Genomic DNA, 15,809 nt, shown 5'->3' with positions numbered 1-15,809 from the left:
TTGGGGAGGGGCAGCCCCCAGCCCACCCTCCCCGAGGGGCAGCGGGGCTCGGCGCTGTGGCAGGAGTCTCCGCTCGCAGCGGGGGGCTAGAATCCACCCCCCGGGCAGGCCAGGCTGGGTTCTCCTGGCAAACCACGTCACTCGGCTCCCCTGGGCAAAGCTTGCAGGGTTCCCTCCCTCCTCCAGCCTCTTCCGGGGTCCTGCCCCGGCTCCCTTCCTTCCAGCGATTCAGACCTTCGGGTCAGCCAGAGCTGGGGGAGAGAGGGGCCCACGAGAGAGGAACCGACGCGTCCCCTTTGCCTGCTAGGCTGCCTCCCAGCCATCGTGGCACTCTCCTCTGCCCACCGCGCATGGTTGTGATGTGCACCACCAGGACCCCGGGGCGGGGGGAGCTACTAGGGGCTCGTCTGCCTGCCTCTGCCCTGGCGTGGCATGGCCCAGGCTGCCGGAGCACCGTGATCCTCTCAGCCAAGCGCGTCTCCCTGCCCTGGGCAGGAGGGTAAGAAGGGTTTGAGGGGCCCTCTCCCAGCTACCGTCCCTCCCCGGGGGATGGGGTCCCCTCCCCCCCCCCAGCTAGAGAAGACCCAACAGGGGGTTTTGTCTGCACACACACCACCCAGGCACAACTCTCGCCCAACCCTCCGGGGCGCACGGCGCCAAACAGCCAGGGAAGGACGTACCGGTCTCCGAACATCATGGGGTCGCTAAGGCACTGCGTGCAGGCCTCGTGGAACCACTGCCGGCAGCTGTAGCACTGGAGCATCTTCAGGTACCATCTGGGGAGAGAGGCCGGGCGTGAGCCCTCGCGCAGGGGCGGCGACTAGTCACCCTTGTTCTACGTGGCGCCCTCCGGGTGAGCGGGGACGTCGCGCTCGCCCTGCGTGTGGGGCAGGCGTTCGACACCAGGGGGAAGTCAGTGTGCAAAATGGAGGGGGGGGGGCAGAACTGCCTACCCCCTCTGACGCTGGTGGGCATGAGGGTGCGAGGCGCAGGGCCGGGGAGACGCAGGCCTGTGGGGTGTGGGGGTGCCACGGTGCTAGAAAACCCACCGACAGTTACATTAAAAGGGAGTTTTCGAAGGAGGCAAAGACGTCAGCTCAGAAAAGCCATCCCTGGGGACTGACCGACCTCACGCTGGCCCAAGGGAGGGTGGCCTAGTGGTTAAGGCAACGGACCAGGACACGGGTTCCAGGCTGGCTAACAGGTTTCCTCTGCGTTCGTGGGCAGACCCGTCGCTCTGTGCCCGGTCTATAGAGCGGGGATAGTCACGCAGCCTTTGCCTGTCTATTTAGGCTGGAATCGCCAGGTTGGGGCTCTCCCGATGGGCTGCTGCACATGCCCAGTGGAGCCGGCCAGGACCCGGCGGTACCCGAGGGGGGTGTCACCCCATTACGTCTGTTCTCGAACAGCCGCATTCAAACCCGAGCGCAGTGCGGGAAGTCGGGGCCTTACTCGCCAGGCCCCCCGCAGTAACAGTAGCACTGCTGCTGGTTGGTCCTGTGCAGGGAATCCCACTCCAGCTGCTCCGGGTTGTAGGACAGCACCATCTTGACGGCGTGCAGCGTCCTGGCGATGGCTCCCTTCTTCAGGGCACCCCCTTTCTGCAGGGCCAACCAGAACATGGGGTCAGCACAGCCAGGGGCGAGGAAGCCTGGGAGGAGGGGCAGGACACAGGCTCAGGCCCCGAGTTTGGGGGCCACATGGGTGAGAGTCAGAGTGCTCTGCCACTCGACGAGCCCGAGGCTGCCGGCAGGGGCTGCCCCTCTCCGGGCCTCAGTTTTCCCACCTGCAAAATGGGCTCCCGCCCCGAGAAGCGTGGCAACAACTCCACGAGGGTCAAGCCCAATGTGCCCCGTCTAACAAAGGTGCAGGAGGCGTGCCAGGCTGCACGACTGCTGCTCCTGCCAGACGCTCCTGCTGCTGATCCCAGCGTCAGCTCAGCCGTATGTATCCGAGACGACGGCTCTTCCCCTGTCACTGCCTTCCCGAATTCCCCAGGGCTCCGCTGTCAGTACAGGCAATCCCCTAGCGTTCCATCGGCCGGGAGTTTGCGTCGACCGACGGTCACCGGAGCGACCGCCGCCGCAGCGACAACCACCGCTGGGTTCCCGAGCAAGAAATGTCTTAAAAGGGCCTGCTCCGTCCCAATCAGAGGGTCGGCATAGCCCCTTTAAAGGGCAGCGGGTGGGCCCCCAGGAAGGGAGCAGCAATCCATAATGGGATACAGTCCCCCAGGGCAGCGAGAGCAGGGATCCGAGTCTCTCATCCCATTGGCACAGGCCTGGCGACGCTCCCCCCCGACACTCTGTGGCTTAGCCCCAGCGCTGCCCTGTACGCCCGACAGACACCAGTAGCAACGAGGGTCCCCCGGGGGCCGTCTGGCCGCTGACAGGCGCCGGAGCGAATGGGAAGGCAGCTGCCGTGAAGGAGCTCGCCATGGAGGCAGGGACCACAGCGTTAAGTCCCTTTCCCCTGGGCTGGTGTGAAAGGCTCCCCTGCACCCCCCACTGGTAAATTCCCTCAGCACAGCAGGTCCCCCCTGCCAGGCACAGAGACTCCCCGCCCCCCATGGGGAGCCCAGCCGGGGTGAAGCCTTAGGATTCTGTGCCCTACAGCGGCCCATGGGGCACAAGGCAGGGTGGGCAGCGGGTGCTGAACCAGCAGCCCCGACGCAAGCTGGCTCCCTTGTAGCCCTGTGCCGACGGCTGCAAGCTCCCCCTATGCTATCAGTCCCAAAGGGGTGGGAAACTTAAGGCCCAGGGGCCGGATATGGCCCCCCGCTTGCCTGACTCCAGCCCCTGAGGCTTGGAGCTCCCCTCCCAGCTCCCTCTTGCACTTTTCCTCCCCAAGCCGGCATCCCAGCAGCCCTCTCTCTTCCACCCACTCCTCATTTTGGTCCCGGAGCCCGGGGGAGAGGATGGGGGGGGGGGCGAAACAAAATCTACTAAATCCCGAACTAGGGATCACCACATGAAATGAACAGGCAGCAGGTTTAAAACGAACAAAGGGGTGTTTTTCTTCACACAGCGCACCGTCAACCTATGGAACTCCTCGCCACAGGAGGTTGTGAAGGCCAGGACTTTGACAGGGTTCAAAAAAGAGCTAGATAGATTCATGGAGTTTAGGCCCAGCAATGGCTGTTAGCCAGGATGGGTAGGAATGGTGTCCCTAGCCTCTGTTTGTCTGTAAATGGGTGACAGGAGGGATCACGTGAGGATTCCCTGTTGTGTTCTCTCCCTCTGGGGCACCCAGCACTGGCCCCTGTCGGCAGACAGGTCACTGGGCTAGATGGGTTTTTGCTCTGACCCAGTGTGGCCGTTCTGATGTTCTAGCCTGCCCCCAAGGCTCCAGTGTGTGAAGGGAATAAGGGGAGCATCTTTCTCCTCAGTCCGGGGCCACCTCAGTGGAGGGCTTGGGGGTTTTTTTTGCGCTTCTCACTTGTGCATGGCCCCCGACTGAATTTTCTGCAGGTCAGCGTCCCCGACCCAAGGCAGGCTCCCCGCCCCTTTCCTGCCCAGCCGCCCTCTATGACAAGCACCGTGCCCTCAGCCATGCGCTGATGCCTGCCCAGCGGGGCAGGTTCCTGTTGGGCTGGCCGCCTCCGGGAGGGAAGGAGCCAATTTGGGGCTGTGGCCCCCACAGCACCGGAAGGGGAGCAGAGCCCTGCGGCGCAGGACGGGGAGCACAGACCCCCCCCCCACACTCACCCGGACAGCCAGGGCAAAGATACATCTGCGACAAAACCATGGCGTCAGCACGGGGCCGTCGCTGCTGCCCACCACCGGGATGTGGCACTGCTGGTGGTACCCTAGAGGAGGGAGAGTCAGGGGTACAGAGCGCCACGGGCCTGTGGACGCACGGAGACTCGCTGGCCAGCGAGAAGGCGGGGGCGGTGCGTGCACAGGTGGGGCCCGGCCACACACACGGAGGGAATGGGATCCCGCCGCCCCGACTGGATAGCGCCAGGTTCTCGATGCGCCTCCAGCGTTACGGGCGCAGCTCGGCCGCCGCTGGTGCATTGGAGCCATGGAAACCGGAGTGTGTGTGTGTGGGGGGGGGGTCAATGAACTGAGAGGAAACGTTAGCCGCCCCTCCAGCATTACGGGCGCAGCTTGGCCACCCCTGGTGCATTGGAGCCATGGAAACTGGAGTGGGCGGGGGGGGGGAGGGGTCAATGAACTGAGAGGAAACAGCCACCCCCCCCCCACGCCCCGGAAACACGCCCACCCCTCGCACACCTACTCATCCTGCCAACCACAGGCGACTCGTGGGAGCACTCGGAGCTGCACCATCCCCCTCTGCCTCTATTTTAATTGGTAAATGGGGTGTCCCCAAATGACCCTCTGGGAGGCCCTCCCTGCACCCCCTCCCCCCACACAGGCACCAGTCGCCTATGCTGCCAGATACACCCCCCCAATCATCCCCCTCAACGTCCCCCATGCACCCTCTCACTCCTCCTCCTATGTACATGCAGCCCCTGCAGCCCGCCCCCCATCGTTCCCCGAAACCGGAGGTGTCCAACACGCTAGCCACACGGGGCTATTTGGCCAGTGGAGTGTGGCTAGTTCGCTACAGAACTGGTCGGACACCGCGGCCCTAAACACACACGCACTCAGCCCCCAGCCAAAGGTCACGTCACTCCGCAGCTGCTTTCTGCCGTTCTAACCCAGCCGGCAGCCATCCTGGGACCCCCAAAGCCAATGGGAATTCTGCCGGAGCGGCCATGTTGGACACCAGGCTTTCAGGGACTGCCCTGTTTCCACTGTGCGTCCACTTGGTCCCGCCTGGGGGAAAGAGCCTGCTCTGTTCACCAGGGATCCCTTAGGAATCAACTCCGGGCAAGTATCAGCTGAGTGTAACAGGGGAGGAGTGGCCCCCGGACTCCTCCATCTTGGTCTGCTGCTCTCAGATAAGGGGTGCCCAGGTCGTTTTCTCCTGCCCTCCCGAGCAGCAACACTGTGGCCCTTCAGTGCCGGAAAACACAAAACTGAAAGCTACTGGTCAGCCAGAAAGGGGGAAGCCAGGCGGCCGGGCTCTGCAGGGGGAAGCAAGGATCCTGAGTCCCTCTGCAGCACGGATCCAGGGTCCCTCTGCAGCACGGATCCAGGGTCCCTCTGCAGCACGGATCCAGGGTCCCTCTGCAGCACGGATCCAGGGTCCCTCTGCAGTTGGGCAGGAGCATCAGAATCTGCACCAGCGCTTTCTGCCCTCCAGGGGGCATCACACTCCGCCTGGGGACGCTCTTACCTAGCCCGCATTTGCCACAGATGAGGATTTCGTTCAGGGGTCCCGAGGTCTTTCCCAGGCAGATGTTGCACTTGGGCTCTTCTCCGGGGACACCAGCTGAAAGAGAGCAAGACAGGCCAGGGGGTCAGAGCCTTCGCAGTACACACCTTGCCCAAAAACACCCGGGAGGGGGTGGGGGAAGAGAGTCCGTCAGCCAAATGTCCCTCTTGTTTTTTCCCATCCATGTGTGGAATCAATTTTATTATGTGCACTGAGGCATGCGTGGGTGTGCCCCACCAATAGACGCACCTGCTGCCAGCGGTGGGTGCTCTGCTAATCAGCTGGGCAGCACCTGGATCGCTTCTGGATGGCCACCTACGAGCTCATCTTACAGGGAACATTGGTACCAGCGAAATCACACAACCAATCACACACACACGCTCCAAATTCTCTCTCTCTCTTAAAAAATACCCTTTGCCTGCAGGACGACAGAGGGACTCCATGACACTCTGCGTCCCGCAGTCCCTCTCCTGTCAGCCCCCCGGCCTCCTCCCTCCCTGCTGCAAACCCCATTCGGTCAGAATGCGGCCTGCGTTGCCCCAGCCCTTCTCTGCAGGCCAGAGGGAGGACAAGAGGCCTGGGTTGGCTGCGGGGGAAGGTTTGAGGGGAGGGGGGACTGAGAGGCACAGCCTGGCTGTGGCCACTTCCCCTCTCTCCCCACCTCAGAGGGGCCCAGGCTGGCCGCACGGGGGACGGGAGAGGCGCCAGAGGCCTGGGCTCCCTCACGCGGGAGGAGGCGGGTGGGGGAGGGGGAGAAGGGGGGGCCGCGAAGGGTGAGAGAGGCTGGGGCCGGTGGGGGGGAGGAAGAGCTGGGCCTGCCTATCCCCAGAGGTGGGGGGTGGCGAGTACCACAAGCAGGGGGCACAGCCCCCTAGGACGGTTAAAGGAAAGAACCCGAGTGACTCCTAAGTTCTTTGCCTCGCTCTACCACTACTCTACCAGCTCCCCAGCAGTTCTCTCTCTGTGCGGGCACGTCAGCAGGCGAGAACCGACCCCGTCCCAGAATCCCCTTGCACCCCGGCGCGTCCTTCCATTCAGCTGCCACTTTGGGTCAGAAGAACCCCCTCCCCATCCTCCCCGAAGAAGGAGATTCGGTTTCCAACTCTCTCACTCCCAGGGAGGAGCACCTGCGACCCAGCCAGGCTCGCCCACACAAAGTCCAGCTAAGAACGGACCTGTGGGCCCAGAGCCAGCAGATCTTGTCCCCCTTTTCCCCCCACACCCCCGCTAGACTTGGCAAAAAAATGATGTTTGCTTCGAACTCAGCCAGAAAATTGGAGTGGAAAAAAAAAAAAAAAAACCATGTCAGTCCCATGTCACACAGTGGTGGAGATACAGCCAAACGTCCACGAGCAGTATGATTAAAAGCTTTTTTTTGGGGGGGGGGGGGAGGGGGGAGAGACTAATAAAAATAATCAAGACTTCTGTTCTAAGGCAGCCCATAAACAGAATCTATGGGCCGGCTTCTCATCTCTCACACACCAGGGTAAAGCCAAAGGATATCCACTGAGAAAGCATTTGTATGTTCTGAATAAAACTCCCCTTGACTCCCATGGGCCATACGTCTCTTCCTCGCTTTGTTCTTGCTAGGCACAGGAGCAAGGAAGAACGATTTCTGTGGCGGAAGAGTTCATCCCATAGTCACGACCCTTTGCAAAGCCCGTGACATGCATCCTTCACCCAAAGGGATGAACAAGCAGAGACAAATCCCGTTTAATCAGCTAATTGGTGAACCGCTTAAACGGGGGCGGGCGGGAGACCCGTCGGCGTAGGCAGGCAGCACATGCACAACCCACACTCCGAACGCAAACTCCGCCAAGGGCAGATTCCATCCCCTGCGCATAGAGACCGCTCTGGGTCAGCGCCATAGCCAACAACCTGTGTCCATAGCAACGGCAGGGCCTGGTATTCCCCGTCACTTCCTGTCCCAAAAATCGACGTTTAAGTAGCGCTAGCGGTACAAACACCTGCTCCATCCCCACTTCAGGGAAGAAGAAACTATTCCTGCACGTTCGGTTTAAAAGAGGAAAACACGTAAAGGGTGGGAGGAAGGGCAGACGGGCGCTTTATAAAAGCCACGCCCCATCCCAGAAGCGCATTATTATATGGAAGCCGACAGAGGAGAGAAGGGTCAATTACCACAGGGCCCAGTGCGGGGAATGGAAGAGGGTCCAGAGAAGAGCAACAAAAAGGATTAAAGGTCTAGAGAACATGATCTAGGAGGGAACACAAAGAACTGGGCTTGTTTAGTTTAGAAAAAAGAAGACTGAGAGGGGACAGGATAGCGTTTTTCAAGTATCTAAAAGGGTGTTACAAAGAGGAGGGAGAAAAATTGTTCCCCTTGGCCTCTGATGACAGGACAAGAAGCAATAGGCTTAAGTTGCAGCAAGGGAGACTTACGTGTAGACTACAGACTTGTTGACAGAGGCTACGTTGACAGATATTGTCAACACAGCCTCGGTCGACAAAGAGTATCTAGACTACATCCGGTTCTGTCGACAAAGCAAGCCGCTTTGTCGACATGAGTGTAGACGCAAAGAACAGCGTAGATGTAATAACGCCTTCTGTCAACAGGACTCTGTCGACAAAAGGCATTTTTCCTCGTAGAATGAGGTTTACCACCGTCGACAAAACTGCCGAGTTCTGTCAACGTTATGTTGACAGAATTCGGCAGTAGTGTAGACGCAGGTATAGTTTTGTCGACAAACGTCCACTTTTGTCGACAAAACCCTGTAGTCTAGACACACCAGTTGGACATTAGGAAAAAGTTCCTGTTAGGTTGGTTAAACACTGGAATAAATTGCCCTGGGAGGTTGTGGAATCTCCATCACTGGAGATATTTAAGAGCAGGTTGGATAGACACCTGTCAGGGATGATCTAGACGGTGCTTGGTCCTGCCGTGGGGGCTTGGGACTCGACTCAATGCCTCTCGAGGTCCCTTCCAGTTTCGATGTTCTATGATTCTAGAGGACTCGGGGCTCCTGGCCGCCACAGCTGCTACTACGGCAACATGATAACCATGCTAAGTGAACATCCAGCTAACGAAAATCATGCCGGAACACGGATGTTTCCAGACTAGGAATCTAAGGGAATAGCTGACTTACCCGATAAGCATATGCTTATCAGGTAGTTGAGTCGGCTACTCGCTTTCTCCCCACCTTTGCTGCCTCTGTGTCAGAGGAAGCGGGGGCTGGGAGGGGGGGGCGAGAGCAGGAGCCCACTTTGGGGGGAGCCAGCTTAAAAGCCGATTTCCCCCAGCACCGTCTCTGTGGTGCAGGGGCGGGGAGGGGAGAAGGAAGAACCACAGAGTCCCATAGCCGGCACAAACTGGGACTATTCGGCCTCGGTTCATGCTGCCCCGGGGAGCTACCCCTGCTGGGTTGCTCCTACTACATTTAAACTGCAGAGCCACTGCGGGGTTAGCAAGTGCTCCTCCCGCCTTAACGACTCTTCGAGTAGTGGATGGAAATTCCATCAACTCCTCGATTAGCTGATTAACCACAATTTAACATCCCTCTTCCGGACCACAGGGTTCAGGACTAGAGAGGTTCAACCCACAGTATATATATTTTATATGGAGGTATATAAAATCATGAGTGGTGTGGAGAGGGCGGATGAAGAAAAGTTATTTATTAGTTCCCATAATAGAAGAACTCGAGGACACCAAATGAAATTAATGGGTAGCAGGTTTTAAACGAATAAAAGAAAGTTCTTCACACAGCGTGTAGTCAACCTGTGGAACTCCTTGCCAGAGGAGGCTGTGAAGGCTAGGACTATAACAGAGTTTAAAGAGAAGCTAGATAATTTCATGGAGGTTAGGTCCATAAAAGGCTATTAGCCAGGGGATAGAATTGGTGTCCCTGGCCTCTGTTTGTCAGAGGCTGGAGAGGGATGGTAGGAGACAAATCGCTTGATCATTGTCTTCGGTCCACCCTCTCTGGGACACCTGGTGCTGGCCACTGTCGGCAGACAGGATACTGGGCTAGATGGACCTTTGGTCTGACCCAGTACAGCCATTCTTATGTTCTTATGTATTTGCAATGACCCCTTCCTCTTGCAGCTAGGAGAGGGGAAGAAATCCTACAGGGAGGGAATAAAGATCCTGCCCGAAGGAGACGGGTGGCTAGACCATACGGCTGCATGGGCCCTTCTTTCACTGGGTCATCACACCTGTGTTACACCAAAACCTTCTATCCAACCAGGCATCCCTGCTTGGTGACAGAGATCCCAGGAGATCCCAGAGCTAGCGCTGGATGAACAAGTCTCACAGCGGGACGCCTCTCCAGGAAGAGGAGACAAAAAGGGAGGTTTGGGGACCTTCAGCTCCATCCCTACGAGCAGGCGGAGCTGAGCCCCCGTTGGGCGTGGTCCCTGCCAGGCAGGGGAAGAGACCACAGCATCACTCACCATGCTGAATATCCTTCCAGAGGACCCAGTACTTGGAGTTATCTTCGAAGGTCACAAGGCAGCTCTGCTTGGAGCCACTGACCTGCGCAGACAAGAGAGACGTCAGCGGCAAATTTCTCCCCCCTCGCTGTAAGCAGCTTTTTGAAACGCGCCCCGTCCTGCCCGCCATGCGACCGCAGGGAACTCGCCGGAGGTTACGCTGCACTCAGCTGAGGCGAGGGGCGCCTGACTGACAGCCCTGAGAACCAACGCTGCCCGCGCCCACCCCACCGTAGAGTGCCACCACGACGGGGGGGGGTTTGTTTCCATGCTCAGCTAGCCCGTGGGGTCCCCGCTGAGGAGCCCACGAACACGATGACGGTCTGCTTCAGGGCTCCCGGTGAGAGGAGCTCATGGGGGACCACCCGGGAGAGTGTCAAATGCCGCCCAGCTGATTAGCAGAGCAGCCACAGCTGGCAGTGTGTGTTTCTATGGGTGGTGCACATCAGCACATGCATTGGTGCACAGAACAAAATTTATTCTGCACATGGCTGGAAAAAATTAAACACCACGACTTCCCCATCAGAAACACACAATGTCGAACTTCCAGCTGTGTTTAATAAGAAAGGAAGAGAGACACAATTTGGAGAAATGGGACAAACCCAGATCACCTTCATTTTCTGAGATTTCCTCAACCCACCGTCTCCCTCAATTCCCAAGAGGCATTCAGAGCACACAGGCTTACCCTAAGGTTTGCTAGGCTCTGTGGTTGCTATCAGGATTAGAAACAGAAATGCCCGACACCCGTGAGAGATGCTATTTTAAGGGACCGAGAGAGTAGACGCTAGGACTGGGGACTTGTCTGCGTGGAGGGGCGTTGCTCTTGGAGTCTAACAAACCTCTGGACAGATTTGCAGGGATCAGGCCTCTGTGAAGGAAACTTCAGGGGATAACCGGGAAACCCTTAGGCTAGGGGGTTTTCAAACTAGGGGTCATGCCCAGGAATGTCAGGCGCTGGGTCTCATTGCTGCTGGGGGATCAGGTGAGCAGTGGGGGGATAAGGCAGCTCCCTGCCTGTCCCGCACTTCAGACTGCGCTGCGCCCTGGACACGGCCAGCAACAGGCCCGGCTCCTAGGTGGGGAGGGGAGCGCACAAGGCTCCATGCACTACCTCTGCGCTCCCATTGGCTGGGATGCAGCACGGTCTGCAGGGCCAGGAGAGGCAGGAAGCTGCCTTAGCCCCCCTGCTGCACCACTGACCAGGAGCCGCTCAAGGTCAGCCCCTGCCCCACCCACAAAGCCGGAGCCCCCTCCTGCAGCCCCGAACTCTCCTCAGCCCCGCCCTGGAGCCCACGCTCTAGTCAAATGATGTGGGGTCGTGGCACCAAAAATTTTCTTCAACTGGGTCATGGGAAAAAAAAAAATTGAAAACTGCTGCACTAGGAAGTGAACCCAGGACAGACCTCGTGTGGGCAGAGCAAAGGGCGCCTATTTCACCCTTTATAAAGGGACGGACCCATTCACCCAAACCAGGACCCTGATCCAGATTTCACAACAGCTGAAGTTGGGGGGCCCTTGAAGGCAGGATCTGGGTCTCTGCCACAGTTGAGATATCGGGGTTGGGATCTGCTGGGATGTTCCGTTCAGATTCCACCCCTTCCCCACTCCCCATAGCACCTGGAGCCTTTGGATCAGTGTTTCTTAAACTGTGTTCCGTGGCACCACAAGGTAGTTGGAGGTGTGCCGTGGAGAACAGCAGACTTCAAAATGGCCATCCTTAAAGGGGCAGGCAACTTTTTTTTTTTTGCTCAATAACTTTTTCCTCCCCGACCTCCCCTCCCCCCCAACCAAAAATCCTTGGTGTTCCGCATAAAACAAAAGTATTGTTTGGTGTTCCTCAGTCATAAAAAGTTTAAGAAACACTGCTTTGGCTATAGGTTCCAATTCGAGCACGTCTCCGGAATCCAAGGAACCATGTCAGACTGAATAGGACTTTGAACGCCCACTTTACCCTCTTGATCTTGCCAAGGTAATAGAGTCCATCAGTCCACCTGCACAGCACATACTGCCCCTCGGTCAGTTTGACCATCAGATCTTTGTAGCCGCTCCTGTTTGTGGAAGAGGCGACCGCTGCTTGTGGCCGGTGGCTGGCAGCCGTGTAGACATCTCGGAGGCTTGGGTTGCGCGTGCCGTTCTCCATGAGCCCCGGCCGACACTGCACGACACAGGGAAAAGCTAGTTTTGATCATGCAAGTTCTCCATTGGCACCCATCTCACCATCCTTAATTAGGCAAAGTTCTTCCATCACAGGGAGTTTTGTCTCTGGAAGGGCTGCAACGTCAGCACCCTTATGCAGATCATGGCATTATTGCTAGTGTGAAACCCACTCAGGTTTCACACTATAGCGGGGGCAGGGTCATAAAAGGAAGCTGATGAACCTGCCTCAGTGTTGGTTAATAGTCACCCATTTCACTCAAGCTTATGTTTTTAGAACCGGAGGCCCCTAATCTGGGAAAACAGAAGTTGTACGAGTCTTCAGTGAGCAAAGCCCAGGTAAAAGTGAACCAGATCAGATAATAATGAACAGAGAGAAGAGTTCCTCTGATATTACCCCTTTCATAGGGCTCCCTCAGCTCTGAAATACTGTGGTCAAAAGGTACGTGTTTGAAGGGTGGACAGAATTTGCTTTTTATTTCTGTGAATTGCAATTCAACATTCCTATGAACTTTTTAATAAACTCCCGAAACCCAAGAGCATTGGACCAACGTACCAGCATGAAAATTAAACTGACTATAAACAGAAAGTGATCCTGACCAGCTGAGTTTCACTCTCTTAATGGAGTGAAATGCAAAAAGTAAACAAAAGTAAACAAATGGCATCAGGTTTTAAACAAATCACTGATATCATTAGTAAATGCAGGTAAGACAAAATCAAGTGATACAGGATTTTCATCTTGATACTGTCCCTTTAATTATGAAACTGCTCTCTTCATGTCCTGGAATTGATTTAAAATATAAACAACTCAATGTGTTTTACCCTTGGGACTTTGCACACAAACATGAATACAGGAGCACACCCTACAAGCTACCAATAAGGTTTACAGCTTCTGGGAGACAAATTCTAGTGGTTAGCGAGATTCCCAACTAACGTTAAGGTAATTCTGCCCAAATACAGCCAAGCTAAGCTAATCCCGCAAAAAGCATGCTCGCTGGGCAATCTCATCCATGAGCCACTACATGCCAGTTCTTCTATTATGGGAACAAGTAAATAACTTTTCTTTATTCTCCCCCTCCATAAAATCATGAGTGGAATGGAGAAGGTGAATAAAGAAAAATTATTTACTTGTTCCCATAATATAAGAACTAGAGGACACCAAATTAAAGTAATGGATAGCAGGTTTAAAACAAATAAAACAAAGTTCTTCTTCACACAGCACGCAGTCAACCTGTGGAACTCCTTGCCAGAGGAGGCTGCGAAAACTAGAACAGAGTTTAAAAAAGAGCTAGATAAATTCATGGAGGTTAGATCCATAAAAGGCTATTAGCCAGGGGGTTAGGAATGGTGCCCATGGCCTTTGTCAGAGGCTGGAGAAGGATGGCAGAAGACAAATTGCTTGATCATTGTCTTCGGTCCATCCCCTTTGGGGCACCTGGTGCTGGCCACTGTCAGCAGACAAGATACTGGGCTAGAAGGACCTTTGGTCTGACCCAGTATGGCCAGTCTTCTGTTCTTAATGCAAGTCACCTTCTGAAATATTTCCTTTTTAAATCAGACCATGATATTAGGACCTGATTCAGTTTCCCCTTTAGTCAATAGGAAAACACCCACTGACTTCAATGGGAATTTGGCTTGGCCAAATTTAGTAAATTAAGTACTGCTATTATTCTGAGCTAGACTGCAAGTACCGGAGTTACAGTGCATAGGAGGGCATTTGGAAACTCCCGCCCACCCATAGTGGGCAAACTGCATTTTGAAAGTTTCTCTTCCCAGCTCTCTGAACTTGAGTCTATAGCACTAAGCTGGATACTCTTAGAGAGCAGCCTTCCTTGTCTTGGTGTCTGTGCTCCAGGTCAGAACTAGGAAGTGCAGAGAGCATGTACAAAGTAACATCTGAATAGGATTTTTTTTCCTTTCCCCATCTTACTCCCCTCCCCGCCCAGTCCAGTTTCAGGGCAAAAATTCAAGTTGTGTATCTGTGCTTGTTCCTGCAACTCTAGCCTCACTGAGATCTCACCGGATCATTTGTGAAGTCAGATGCTACCCAACAGGGAGAGTATAGGAATCCAGCCATTAGCTATTAGTACAGCTACTAATCCCAGGCAAAGCTTGCACATCGGTGAAAAGTTTGCCAAAGCAGGAGCGGGAAGAATGTCGTGCAATCTTCTCCCATCGGCATTGCCAGATACTCCCCTGCAATGCAAATCCTTCCTGGGCGTCCACACGAGAGCCCAGGAAGGAGGAGAGGAAGAAGTGACTGACAATTGGTCCTAGCCAAGCCAAGCTGGGTTCCTCCTAGAAGTGACACTCACACACTCCCCGCTTGCTCCAGAGGTGCTGGAGCGCAAGGCGGGCCAGGCCAGTCACTCCCCGGGGTGCCCAGGGTAAAGACTGGGCTTTGCCTACCACCGACAAGATGCACAAGGCAGGAGCAGCAGCCGGGCCCAGGGAGTCGCCCTCTCTCCTTGCAGTCAAGTTCAAAAGGAGGGTTTGCCTCCGCCCCGGCCGCCTGCAGATGGAAAGTCGCTGCCAGGCGGAGGCGCGTCAGAGCCGCTGCTACATTCCAGAGCCATGAATCCCCCTTTCGGGAAGGACGCGGCTGCAAAGCGCCCCGCGCTCCGTCCCCAGCCGGGCGGCCTCTGGCGCCAGGGGGCGACGCAGTGCGGGAGCCAGCCCCGCAGCCGGGGCCAGACTAGGGCGCAGCAGGGGCATGACACGAGCCAGGGCCGCCCCGGGAAGCGTCCGGCTGCAGCACCGGCAGGTTCCCCCGCCAATCCACCAGCCGCCCCCGACGGGCGGGGGAGGGCGCATCCGACGGGGCCCCAAGCCCCCCCCCAGACGGGGCAGCCCTATAAATGTGGGGAGAGGGATGCAACCAGCTCCACCCACCCCCCAAAAAATTCTGCCCAGCCCCCGCTGCCAACGCCCCTCTCCAGCGTGCGCTTACCTCGGAGCCGGGCGCCCCCCGAGCTGTGATTGGCTGATTCAAACACATTCAAAATAAAATGCATTTTTTTTGGGGGGGGGGGAGGGTGAGATAGGCACGGGCCGGCCCGGCCGGGGTCAGCCCCGCGGGGCAGGGGCGGGGGCCGACTCGCCCACACGCGGGACCCAAACTTCCGTGGGACAGGGACGCGGCTCCCACGTTTGCTCCCGCGGATGCCTCGCCGCTCTGCTCCGGCAGCCAACGTGCCTGAACTCCCAATCGGGCGGGGGGGGGGGGGGGGGAGATTTTATTTTGTCATGCCCCCCCCCCCGTATCCCACCAGGAGGAAGCCGGTTCCGCCCCAGGCGACGCCCCCCCCCCCCGAAAAAAATCGAGTCACCCTAACAAAATAAAAGTCAAGAAAAGTCAGTGGGGGGGGGGAAGCTTCCGTCTCCCCTGGATCTCCAAGCGCAGACCCCCCCCCAGCCAACCCGCAGCGGCAGATCGCTGCAGCCGGCCCCCCCGCGGCCCCATCGCCCCCCCCTTACCGCTCCGCCAAGTCCGTCGGGCTCAGCGCCGCATGGGGGGCTACGGGCGGGGGCTGCGGGCGCTGCCGGCGGGCGGCTCAGAGCCCGGGGCGCCGGGTCCCCCCCATGCTGCCCCCGCTTAGCGGCGCTGCGGGCGGGTGCTGCGGGGCGCCATCTTTTTCACTTTTTCCCGCGAATTATTTACGTTTTGCTTATGTAATTAGCACGGGGCCCCTCCGCCTCCCCCGCCCGGCTCCCTCCTGCAGGAAGCCAGGCAGCGCCCGCAGCCCCGGCAGCTCCCGCCGCCCGCCTGCCTTTAAAGGGAGCGGGCGGCCGGCTGGGGCCCGCGGCGTGGGCGGGGGGCAGGGGAGGGGGGGGCTGCGAGGCCAGCCCACGCCGCGCGCGCCCACGTGGGTGCTCCCCCCCCCCCCGGTCAGAGAGAGCCGCAGGTGCAGCCCCGCGGACAC

At 57.4% G+C, this 15,809-nt stretch overlaps 1 protein-coding gene across 4 annotated transcripts in view; it reads right to left on the bottom strand.

Annotated features, from left to right (window-relative positions):
* The window catches only part of PHF19 (PHD finger protein 19), a 32,989-nt gene extending 17,358 nt beyond the window's left edge, over positions 1-15,631 (bottom strand). The window contains exons 1-7 of one of the 4 annotated variants that reach the window (XM_075905495.1): positions 15,364-15,631; positions 11,684-11,887; positions 9,694-9,775; positions 5,248-5,343; positions 3,708-3,808; positions 1,453-1,601; positions 681-776 (exon numbers count right to left, since the gene is read on the bottom strand). In XM_075905495.1, the coding sequence (XP_075761610.1) occupies positions 681-776; positions 1,453-1,601; positions 3,708-3,808; positions 5,248-5,343; positions 9,694-9,775; positions 11,684-11,872 (713 nt within the window). In that variant the 5' untranslated portion in view covers positions 11,873-11,887; positions 15,364-15,631. Of the gene's footprint in view, positions 1-680; positions 777-1,452; positions 1,602-3,707; positions 3,809-5,247; positions 5,344-9,693; positions 9,776-11,683; positions 11,888-13,906; positions 14,269-14,836; positions 15,086-15,363 lie in introns of those variants that run through there. The other 3 variants (XM_075905494.1, XM_075905493.1, XM_075905492.1) reach the window with 3 other exon arrangements.
* Positions 15,632-15,809: the final 178 nt, after the last annotated feature.

The sequence above is a fragment of the Pelodiscus sinensis genome, chromosome 22 (assembly GCF_049634645.1).
Source record: "Pelodiscus sinensis isolate JC-2024 chromosome 22, ASM4963464v1, whole genome shotgun sequence".
Taxonomy (NCBI): domain Eukaryota; kingdom Metazoa; phylum Chordata; order Testudines; family Trionychidae; genus Pelodiscus; species Pelodiscus sinensis.
Note: the sequence above shows the minus strand (reverse complement) of the source record. Positions and strands in the feature narration are given on the sequence as shown.